Raw genomic sequence first — 11,622 nt, 5'->3', positions numbered from 1 at the left:
CACGCCTTGTGAATATGTAAGCCTACTATTTGAGATATAAGTGTTGGACTGAGGTTGGCTAACATGCTAAAACTAGTAGCAAATGTAGTCTCCCTCAAGCGTTTCACCATCTGTCTTGGGGTCAAGGGTCTCTAAAATATGGGACAATAGGCATCTCATACGGCCAGGGATTATACTGGAATCTCTGAGAAGTGAACCCTAACCCAACCCCAACCCCAACCCTAACCCTAACCCAACCTAAGCTTTTTAGGCTAATATATAATATATCCTAATATATAGGGAGTTTGTGACGAGTTTCTTGACTTTTTAAAAGTTGTAAAACACTGGAAAGGTATGTAAGGTTGAAGATACTACAGCAGTTTTAAAATGTATTAAAATAAATGTGACGTAATATTTCATTTTAATGTAAATAATTTAGCTAGATGCTAACACTTACTTGCAATTGCAAGCCTGTACATGCTAAAGGGTCTGTGGTAGTGAGATGGAATTATATGACATTGCATTATGTCCCAATACTTGTTCACTGTGTTAGTGTGTACTCAAAAGTATGAACATTCCCATCACCACTAAAGTGCGTACCTTTAGCGCGTAGTAGAAGTGAGAAACAGGATGCAGCCCAAGTCAAATTTTACACTCAGGGTAATTGTTTACCATGTAATTTTCCCTCAGCGTTGGTGTGATAAAGTCCTCCGTGGTGAGCAATTGTGCGTGCTGCTTCCAGGTGACTCATGACCACGTCCACCCCAGACTCCACACTCTCCCAGGACTCCAGCACCTCCCCAGCCGCCACACCACGCTCCAGCAAAGACAACACCGGCACCACGTGAGGGAAGGACGTGTTGGACAGCACACATGTCTCTGAGGGAGACACATTCATTATATCAGTCGATACATTTTCATGCATTTTAAAATTTCGATTTTAATCAAATTAAAGCAATAGTTTTTTTTAATGTCATGTAAACGCAGTCTAATTTTTGCTTAGATGGTCTAACTGACCGAGATGATGAGATTTTAGTTTGACTTTGTCCAGCATGTATAGACCTTAATCGGACCATATCTGGCCTCAGCGTTGTGCGCATATTAAGTATGAAGAACAAATGGTCTCCCTTCTATACTGTAAATACCTATAATAATGTGTCATGGACGCAACAGTTACAGGCTCTTCATATCAAATCATATGGATATCAATGGGAAAATCAAACCTCCAACACTCGTTCTTTTACTATGATGATTCAGATTGAATCGCATTGCCCCCACTGACGCAGCTCATAAAATCACAAAGTTACATGTACTTTAAGCTTGAAATGCTCAGATGGTAGGAAAAATGCTGTACATACCTTTATTATGGAATTTACGTATGGGCCAGGGAGCTTGATTAAGTGCGTCAATTTATCTAAAGTGTTGTTTTTAAAATAAGAAATTGCACTAAATGAACACTTTAAATCGACAGCCCTAAAAATAATATATAATTACAAATATTATTTAAATACTGTAAAGGAATTAATTGAAAGGAGGAGGCGAGAACCGGCTTGACAATATAAATCTTATTTTAATAATAAACTGAACCAAAAAGACACACACACAAAGGTGTCAGACAGCTGTCCGTAAATCTCTCTTTCTGTCGCACTGCAGTCTCCGGTCGGCCCTTATCCCTCTCTGAGGCTTGATTAGCCTGATTAGGGGCTATAATAAGAAAGATTCCTGAGCAATTCAAGCTTGAAGTACCACCTGTTTTCTCCAGGGGGCAGTCAATACAGAGAACAAACCAATTTCTTTAGATCATCCATTGTTGCCAACTTAGCGACTTTGTCGCTATTTTTAGCGACTTTTCAGACCCTTTAGCGACATTTTTTCAAAAAAGCGACTAGCGACAAATCTAGCGACTTTTTGGACAAACCTTAGCAACTTTCCAAATTCCAAATATCGCCAGTACTGCAAGCGTGAGGTCTTACTTCCCCGCTGCGTCTGCTCTGTTCAGTGAGCGGCTGAGAGGAGCAGCACATTCCGTTGACTGCACGCCAGCGGACATAGACATGAATGAGCTGCGCATGTGCACGCTGTGTTAGCAGGAACCAATCAGTGATCACATAGCAGCTGCCTTCTCCTTTGTTTTAATTCAAAACATTTAATTTGACCGTTTTTTCTTGGCATGCGCTTATATTCACTACTAATCAGAGTTTTAGTTCATTCCGGTTTGGTTTCTGAACTCTCCGTCTTCAGATCGTATATTTACAGACTCTATACATTTTACTTATCCAAATACAACAATAAACCTTCTTCAAACTCATAAACATGTAACGGTAGCTAAGTTCCGTTCCGTTCCGTTCCGTTGTCTAACAGAAAATATGTAATTGAGAACCGTTTTACTGGACATTCGGCTATATACTTATATAAAAACAGTATGAGCACGGTTTAGGGGAGATAACCGTTATTATAAACTGAAGTAGGCTACAGTACCGACAAATTAGGCAGAATGCAAATACGACGCGATGACGTCATTAATATGCTAATGACGCATGACGTCATCTGGCGACATTTAGCTACTTTTCGAGCAGGCTTTAGCTACTTTCCATTGAAAATAGTTGGCAACACTTAGATCATCTTGACCAACCATTTTTGAGATGTTGGTCTTTCTCCATTCAAGTAGTTAGGAGCTGCACAGGCAGGACTGGAAATAGACTACAGAGAGCATTCTAAAGATGGCTGACAGTGAACTGACTTGCTAGAAAGACTTTGGTTTAAATTGACAAAATAAATAATACATTGGATTCTAAAGTCACTTTTCGTATTGTTTCATCAATGCTTAACCTCTGCCACAATAACGTGAATCATATATTATTTGTAATTATTTAAATATAATTATCTGTAATTATTTCAAATTTATATATTGAATTATTGTTATTTGAGGGTCTTTCTCAGCAAATATTTATATAAAAGCCTTTATTTTGGTCACACATTATAAATACATTTTTGCATATATACAGTGAAATGTATTTGTTTTCACATATCCCAGCTAAGCTGGGGTCAGATTGCAGGGTCAGCCATGATACGGCGCACCTGGAGCAGATGCTCAAGGGCCCAAAAGTGGCATCTTGGTGGTGCTGGGGCTTGAACCCCCGACCTTCTGGTCAGTAACCCAGAGCCTCAACTACTGAGCCACCACTGCGATTAATTGCGAACAATTTGATTTATTAATCGGCACACCAGGTAATTAATTCAATAAAACATTTGAATCGGTTGACAGCCCTAATTGAAGGTTAGAACAGAACTTTAAATCTCAGAAGATATTTCAATAAAATATGTGAAAATTTTGAATTTAGCTACAAAAAGTCTAGGAAACCTTGAATTAAATAAATAACATTTATAATTATAATTATTATAATTGTATAAAGTTGCGATTCTTCTAGACTGCCATCTATTGATCTGCACTCATGAGAAATGTTCTTGCAGTGTAGAATGAGAACATTATTTTGGTATTTTTAAAGGTAAGTAGTAAAGGATGATTTTGTATTGTGTTTCTGTCTTACTAAAGTGGCAATATGTTTTACCTTTGCCATCATTCATGGCTTTCAGGAATGGCTTGAGTTTCTTCTCATAGAGGATGGCCCCTTCTGTGTGTCTCTGTCGCAACGTTATCCATGTCTGCTCCAGCCGTGCGATCTAAAATAAACATATTTCGTAGAACATATTGCATAAATATATATAGGTACATACAGTAGATATACACTCACCTAAAGGATTATTAGGAACACCTGTTCAGTTTCTCATTAATGCAATTATCTAATCAACCAATCACATGGCAGTTGCTTTAATGCATTTAGGGGTGTGGTCCTGGTCAAGACAATCTCCTGAACTCCAAACTGAATGTCAGAATGGGAAAGAAAGGTGATTTAAGCAATTTTGAGCGTGGCATGGTTGTTGGTGCCAGACGGGCCAGTCTGAGTATTTCACAATCTGCTCAGTTACTGGGATTTTCACGCACAGCCATTTCTAGGGTTTACAAAGAATGGTGTGAAAAGGGAAAAACATCCAGTATGCGGCAGTCCTGTGGGCGTAAAATGCCTTGTTGATGCTAGAGGTCAGAGGAGAATGGGCCGACTGATTCAAGCTGATAGAAGAGCAACTTTGCCTGAAATAAGCACTCGTTACAACCGAGGTATGCAGCAAAGCATTTGTGAAGCAACAACACGCGACAACCTTGAGGCGGATGGGCTACAACAGCAGAAGACCCCACCGGGTACCACTCATCTCCACTACAAATAGGAAAAAGAGGCTACAATTTGCAAGAGCTCACCAAAATTGGACAGTTGAAGACTGGAAAAATGTTGCCTGGTCTGATGAGTCTCGATTTCTGTTGAGACATTCAGATGGTAGAGTCAGAATTTGGCGTAAACAGAATGAGAACATGGATCCATCCTCTGATGGCTACTTCCAGCAGGATAATGCACCATGTCACAAAGCTCGAATCATTTCAAATTGGTTTCTTGAACATGACAATGAGTTCACTGTACTAAAATGGCCCCCACAGTCACCAGATCTCAACCCAATAGAGCATCTTTGGGATGTGGTGGAACGGGAGCTTCGTGCCCTGGATGTGCATCCCACAAATCTCCATCAACTGCAAGATGCTATCCTATCAATATGGGCCAACATTTCTAAAGAATGCTTTCAGCACCTTGTTGAATCAATGCCACGTAGAATTAAGGCAGTTCTGAAGGCGAAAGGGGGTCAAACACAGTATTAGTATGGTGTTCCTAATAATCCTTTAGGTGAGTGTATGTCCAGTATAAGCTAATGTATAGGTAAAAATCTATCTATCTATCTATCTATCTATCTATCTATCTATCTATCTATCTATCTATCTATCTATCTATCTATCTATCTATCTATCTATCTATCTATCTATCTATCTATTTATCATCCATCCATCCATCCATCCATCGGCATATATTCCAGGGAGGGGGGCCCCGATCCATCCATCCATCCATCCATCCATCCATCCATCCATCCATCCATCCAGGGGCATAAATTCCAGGGAGGGGGGCCCTGATCCATCCATCCATCCATCCATCCATCCAGGGGCATAAATTCCAGGGAGGGGGGCCCTGATCCATCCATCCATCCATCCATCCATCCATCTATCTGTCCGTCCGTCACATTTGGTATATGTTTCCCATATACCAAATGGCGATGAAAATGTGTGTATCTCTGCTGGTTTTGCAAACCCCTAAACCTACCCACTGCCAGAACCTCTTGAGACACTATACATTTCAGTTTCTTTTCTTGTCTTCATGTCTTGCTGACATTTTGATGCTTGTTCGATCCGTACACGAGTCCAGGCTGTTCATTTCTCAACCCTCCTCCCTGATCTTTTCCTCCACATTTATCTCCATCCACACTCCCTCTCCACTTGCTGCCCTTCAATTCTCTTGTTATGACTCCACATGCGGCTGTAATAGAATGTGATTTAATTGCTGTTGTGGTAAATGTCAGTGCAAACGAAGACAAGAGCGCAGCGACAGCTCCGAGCTGCAAACCACTTTCACTGCTGAATAATTCATCTGAATAACACTCTGTTTTACAGACTATCACACAGAATAAGTACAATAAGTTCTCTCAGGTTCTTCCCCGCTTTCAATTTATTTCTTGTTAATTGTGTTTTCTAAGGCAAGCATCACTAATAATGTTGCCCATTCATCAGTATTAAACTTCGGTGACTAACTCATCCCTCACTGTTTGTGCTAAGGACATAAATAATACCTTAAATTGTGCGACTTATTGAGGAGAGGTGTGCTATTAGTCTAAGTGATTGGTCTTGCGACTTAAAACAGGCCAAAAAATACACAAAATTCTCATAGACTTACACTGAAGAAGGAACCTGAGCTACAACACATTTAGAGACCACACGTTTGGAATGGGCTCTTTTGACTTGGGCCATTTATTTTCTTCAGGAAATGTACAAATCTAGTTGTTTTTATGCTGTAAAACCTTCCTTGATTTTAAAAATTTGTAATGTAGCTTACACTTTTACCCAATGTGACTTACAGTACACTTCACAATAGTGGTAGTTCATGGACTAACCCATGCATGATTTAAACCTACAACCTTTCAGTTACCATTCCTGATCTTTATCTATAAATTTATACCATCCTCACTTTTATTTTCTTTCCTGCAGATGGTTTCTTATCTCTCTCTCACCTGCGGTAGCTCCAGGGCTCTCATGACTGCTGCAAATCCATACATGTTGCCCATATTGCTCTTGAGTTCAGCAGCTAGTTGGATGGTTTTATGCAGGAGGGTGGCTCTCTCCTCTGTGCTCCCTGTACAGCCCAGCAAATCCACCGCCATCATTATTGACATGGTGTAAAACCTTTAGAAGGAGAAACAAAGATAACACAATACAGATGATCACACCAATACATTTAACACAAATACAGTGATGACTAAGTCACATGTTTCATAGTGAGAAAGAGGGTCAGTCTAACATGATGCTAACAAACTACCCCATCTGGAGTTATGTCTTTCTTGATCATTGCTGTATTATGACAGACTGATCGCACTGTGAATTCGGCGACAGTAGGTCAAAAGTTCTGCTTCTGCACTGCTCCCCCGTGGCTGAGCTGGAAGTGTTGTTGAACATTTGGGCATGGTTATGCTTCAGTTTCCGCATTAAATGTCCACAGATTGGCACCAAAAGCAAGTTGTATTTTTAATTGTATATTATGTCAATCGGTCAAAAGGAATATACAGTACAGTACATTTTATTAACCCTACCTCCAACCCTAAAGCTAACCCTCAATGGAGAAAGTAAATTTTAGAGCAAAAATGCAACCTCCAAACCTGAATGTGCATGAACTCATAACTACTGTAATTCCGACATGATGTGTACGCACCATAAAGCAGACTTTAAGAACAAATTATAGAATAGAAAGTCTTTATTTACACAGCTGTGTGTGTGTTTATTTTCTAACCTCTCCAGTAGATCCAGCCTCAGCTGATGTCCATGCGGAAGAGTCAGCAATTCCAGCCCTGAGCTCACTCCCATCATCCTTTGCATCTCCTTGGTAACGCCCAGAATCCTAGCGACCTGTGCATGGCCACACATTTAAAAGAGCAATGTATTCAACCCCCACCCCTTTATATTTTCGTATGTATAATATTTTCACAGTGAAGACATCTAATTAGAAGTTAACATCAAATGATGAATGTGGTAAACAGTAGTGTGGAAAGTTCAGCTCAGAGTTGATTAAAACTGAAGTTTTAGATGTCACTGCAAGAGTGCAAACAGATGAAGGTTCAGTCCAGACTTTATCAATCAGCTTGAGATGGAATGTTGCCTGTTGGGATTTTGTCACTGTCTGAGCTCTTATTGATTAAATAACAATGGTAAAGAGTGGTGCTATCTGACTGCAGTTGTCTTTCCCTGTCTTTGTACTTCTTTGGGAGTGTTTGGGGCAGGGTCGTTACCACCATAGATATTGATGGGGATATGTCCTCTCAATATTTTGAATAGTCGTCAAGTGTTTTAATGATTGATTCTGACTCTTTTACATTTGGTCCCTCCAGTCTTAAATATCTGATTACGACCTTGGTTTGGGGTATTGAAAATAGTGCTGGAACAATTAACTGGAAAATGTGTCTCAGGTCTAAATGCATTGTAGTCAGAAAAGGATTGTATGCATTCCATTTTAAATGTGTGTAATCACATTACAGTTAAGTTAATTACTTTTAAGTACATTACTTGTGTTACACATTAATCTATAATAATATTATGTATAAAGTGTGTTTTTATTTTTTGTGACAGCTAAAGTGTCACTGAGGTGTCTATGCATATTGTTGAATGTATGATTTTCATGCGACAATGAACAAGGAGGAAATATCAACATTATTTTGAATTCATTGAGTGGATTCAAACTATCAAGATTCGGAAAGATGGTGATAAATCAACTTTTGTAAGGTCCAGCCAGTCTATCGTCAGGTAGGTCAAGCCAACCCAGGAATTTTTGTCCTAGGCCCTGTGAATTCAAGTAACGGCCCTGTGAGTTCTCTTATACACTTTTAATTTCTACTGTGTGGGAGTTTCGATGTGACCTGCATCACTTTCAAAAAGTGATGATGCTGTTAAATGTTTAGCTGCATTATTTACCATGCAGTCTGCCTTGGTGATGTGTTTGGCAGCTGTCTTGGGATCCACCTCTGCCAGCAGCTCCTTCACTCTCTTCAACACGCTCATCTCCAGTGGTTTATTCTCTGCTGGCAGAAGAATTGACTGGTACTTGCCAGGTTTGAAAGAGGAGCTGGCCTCCACCAGGGGCAGCATGAAGCCCTCCACCCCGTCCTGAGCTCCAGAACCCAGGCTTTGGCCCTCTTCCACCCTCAGCCTCTCCACGTAGCTCTTGCAGGGTGGTGGGGGGGCTTGTCCGGGTCTCAGTTCACAGTAGCTGCCACCAGGCTCTGAACTCTCCGAGGGGTAACCGTGGGCAGGCATTGAGTGGGTGCTAGGGGGCATGTCCGAGCAGGGAAGGTTGTTATTGGAGGATGAGGGTGAGAGATGGGGATCGCTAGAGCGTCGCAAAACGGGGGAAGGTGGGATTACGGCGAGGACACGCCCACCGGAGCCATGTCTGTGGCGGGAGACTGGATACACACACAAACAGATAAGAAAATTATGACTTAAAGGAATAGATCACACAAAAATAAAAAATTCTGTCATGTACTCAACCACTTGTTGTTCCAAACTTTTTAAATACAATGAAAGAGAATGAAGACGGATACTGTTAAGCTCCATAAATGACAAAAAAGCACTGGAAAACCATTAGAAAACCACTAGAGAAGTAGTCCATGTGACTTGTGCACTACATTCCAAGTCTTCTGAAGTCTGATAACTTTGTGTGAGAAACAGATAGAAATTTAAGTCATTAAATTTCTCTCAAATCTCATTAACATTTGTGTACATTATAAATATGTCATGCGGAGATGTGTTTTGCCATTTCTTTAAGGTCAATTAGGTCACATGTCTCGTAACCAAGTGCAGTGCAGCAATTTTGATTATACGCAAGAGCAAATGAGAGTTGAGAGCTACAGAAGAGGGCAAGATTTTCAGAAAATAATGCTTTACATTTTGCAAATGTATGGCTTCAGAAGACTCATTTTAATATATTATGTTACACGGGTCATATGGAATACTTTTATTGTACATTTATGGTGCTTTTTTGAAGCTTGATAGCATTCGTCCCCATTCACTTTCATTGTATTGATAAGAGCAGCATGAACATTTTGAGGACTTTTTATCTCTTTATAAGTTCATCGGAAGACAGAAAGTCACACAGGTTTGGAAAAACAGCAGGGTGAGCAAATGTTGACCTTAACTTTTTGATGAACTATTCATTTAAAACTTAAAAAAAAAAACTTCTGCGCCAACAAATGGAATTGCAAAAATAAAGCCTTCCAAATACGGCCCCCATCTGCTGTAGATCGAACTAACAGATAGTCCCGCCCCAACTTACACCATTGGTTAAGTCAATGTAATTGTCTCGGGCTGGATGGGCCGCTCAAAACAAACAGAGGACTTTTTATAGCGCCACAGAGACACCGTATTTACAGTTATCGAAAAAAAATGTAATGTGATTAAATATCCAGATATACTGTGTGTGTATGTGTGTGTGTGTTTAAACTCACTGGAGCTGTAGGCAGGGGACAGGGGAGTCTCCCCCACCGGGGACAGTGGGTAGCGGTACTCTTGAATCTGATCCATGCTCATGGCACAGTTCCTCATTGCATCCTTATGGTGCACAGTAGAAGGGCTGGAAAACACAAACACACTATTAAATCCCTTGTTCTTTTCTCAAAACACATTTGATACTTCAAAATCCATTGTGGAGGTTTTAGGTGTACATTTCTTGACCTTTGATTTGATGAACAACAAGTCAGGTGAACACAATAAGGCACAAGCCATAGCAGAAAGCCTTCTAAACTACACACATCCATTACTATTGTGATTGTGTGTATTGTGACATGAGAGAAGACATGCACACAAGTAGGTGAAGTGATAGTTTCCATGTGGCCAAATATTTTTGGAAATAAGTGAATCAGGGGGCTGAGTGATCTGTGCCAGCTGCGTACACACACACACACGTAAACACATCACACACACACACCAGCTGCTGCCCTCCACCGGTTTCTCTTCAGGATCGACTGTCAGAGACTTATCTGGCTCTGTAGACTGGATGGCACTGATGATACAAGACATCCTACATGAGTAAATCACATCTGCATCTATGGCACACTTGTGTACAACTTTATTAAAACACTATGTGTACTTATCAACACACATTATCATAGACCTGAGATACCTAAATTTAAAGTATGTAAACAAATATTCCTCGTTGTAGTCTCATGAACAAACATCAAAACATCATCAAGTCACAAGAACCAATAAGGTTTGAAGATATCGATGTAGCCGCCATATTTGATTTAAGTGGTTTATTCATTTTTTGATTTGAGAGTGAATAACGACTTGAATTTCATTCTATTCATGGAACAAAGTGATCGTATGGCTTCAGAAGACTTGGAATAAATGTATAAGCCGCATTGAGATGTATTGATTAACTTAGGTGTTATTGTGTTTTTCAGTTCTTTTTCGAGCTTGACAGACCATAGTCACTATTCATTTTCATTAAATGGATAATAAACCCTGTGAAGACATTATAAAATGGCTTTTTTTGTGCTTTTGAGTGACATTAATGTAGGGTGACAGAAGTTTCAATATTCCTTCGAGTTCTGTTTTTGATGACAAACTTTTGTGGTCACGAGGGGTTAAACTGGGATTTTAGAGGTTGGGGAACCCTTAAATCTGGTGGTGATTGTGGAGTCCTCTATTGAACCCTTTTGCTATAATATTTGTACATACTAATCAAGGGACCAGAATGCCAATTTACCCCCTGTTGATAACTACAGACACTAATTGAAGTTGTAACGTTCCCAATGATGTAAAGGCACCATAAATACGGTTTAGTAGCTACATTATCAAAGATGAGTTGATGGAGGTTGCATCTCTACCTGTGAGGAATAAGCTTCTCTGTTGTGAGTCCATCAGTCATAGTAACGCTCCGTCTCTTGATGTGGGCCCCCCTCTGGGTCGATGGTGAATATGCGGATCCTGGTCTTCCACCTGCTAACGCAAACGTCGCCTCCAGGTATCTCAGCGGCAGCGTTCTGTTGACCGGACACAGTAGCTGTGCGCCAGTACGTGGGCACACGGATCGACCCGTGCCAGCGTGGTGCCTGACCAGCGTGGGCACAGAGTCAAAGCTCTCATGTTCTAGCATGTACTGGATTTTACTCTGCCCGCTCTTCACCAGGACTTTACTGATCCGACAGTGAATCACTTCCTGCTGCCAGCGACACGTCAGGATGTAGTCGCCCACATTGGACAGGGAGTCCCGGACAAGGAAGTCGCCGCTACGTTGGACCACAGTTTCAGAGACCTGTGTTGGCACAAATGAAAGAAGATGGAGTAGAAATGAAAATGACACGTCTGAGAAGAGGAAAGCCAAAAGTAACCAGATTGTTGTTTCACAGAGTGAGGCCAACTTTAGCACAGTCTTTGCACATTTCTCACAT

The 11,622-nt window shown here is 40.6% G+C and overlaps 1 protein-coding gene across 2 annotated transcripts in view; it reads right to left on the bottom strand.

Moving 5' to 3' along the window:
- The window catches only part of sh2d3ca (SH2 domain containing 3Ca), a 68,720-nt gene that overhangs the window by 2,909 nt on the left and 54,189 nt on the right, over window positions 1-11,622 (bottom strand). For both annotated transcript variants that reach the window (XM_052117704.1, XM_052117705.1), the window contains 7 exons: window positions 11,059-11,486; window positions 9,679-9,803; window positions 8,147-8,637; window positions 6,972-7,087; window positions 6,199-6,370; window positions 3,549-3,660; window positions 652-858 (listed from right to left, as the gene is read on the bottom strand). In XM_052117704.1, coding sequence (XP_051973664.1) covers window positions 652-858; window positions 3,549-3,660; window positions 6,199-6,370; window positions 6,972-7,087; window positions 8,147-8,637; window positions 9,679-9,803; window positions 11,059-11,486 — 1,651 coding nt within the window. The remainder of the gene's footprint in view (window positions 1-651; window positions 859-3,548; window positions 3,661-6,198; window positions 6,371-6,971; window positions 7,088-8,146; window positions 8,638-9,678; window positions 9,804-11,058; window positions 11,487-11,622) is intronic.

This window comes from Xyrauchen texanus, chromosome 44 (assembly GCF_025860055.1).
Source record: "Xyrauchen texanus isolate HMW12.3.18 chromosome 44, RBS_HiC_50CHRs, whole genome shotgun sequence".
Classification (NCBI taxonomy): domain Eukaryota; kingdom Metazoa; phylum Chordata; class Actinopteri; order Cypriniformes; family Catostomidae; genus Xyrauchen; species Xyrauchen texanus.
The sequence above is the reverse complement of the archived record's forward strand: the minus strand, read 5'-3'. Positions and strand labels throughout refer to the sequence as shown.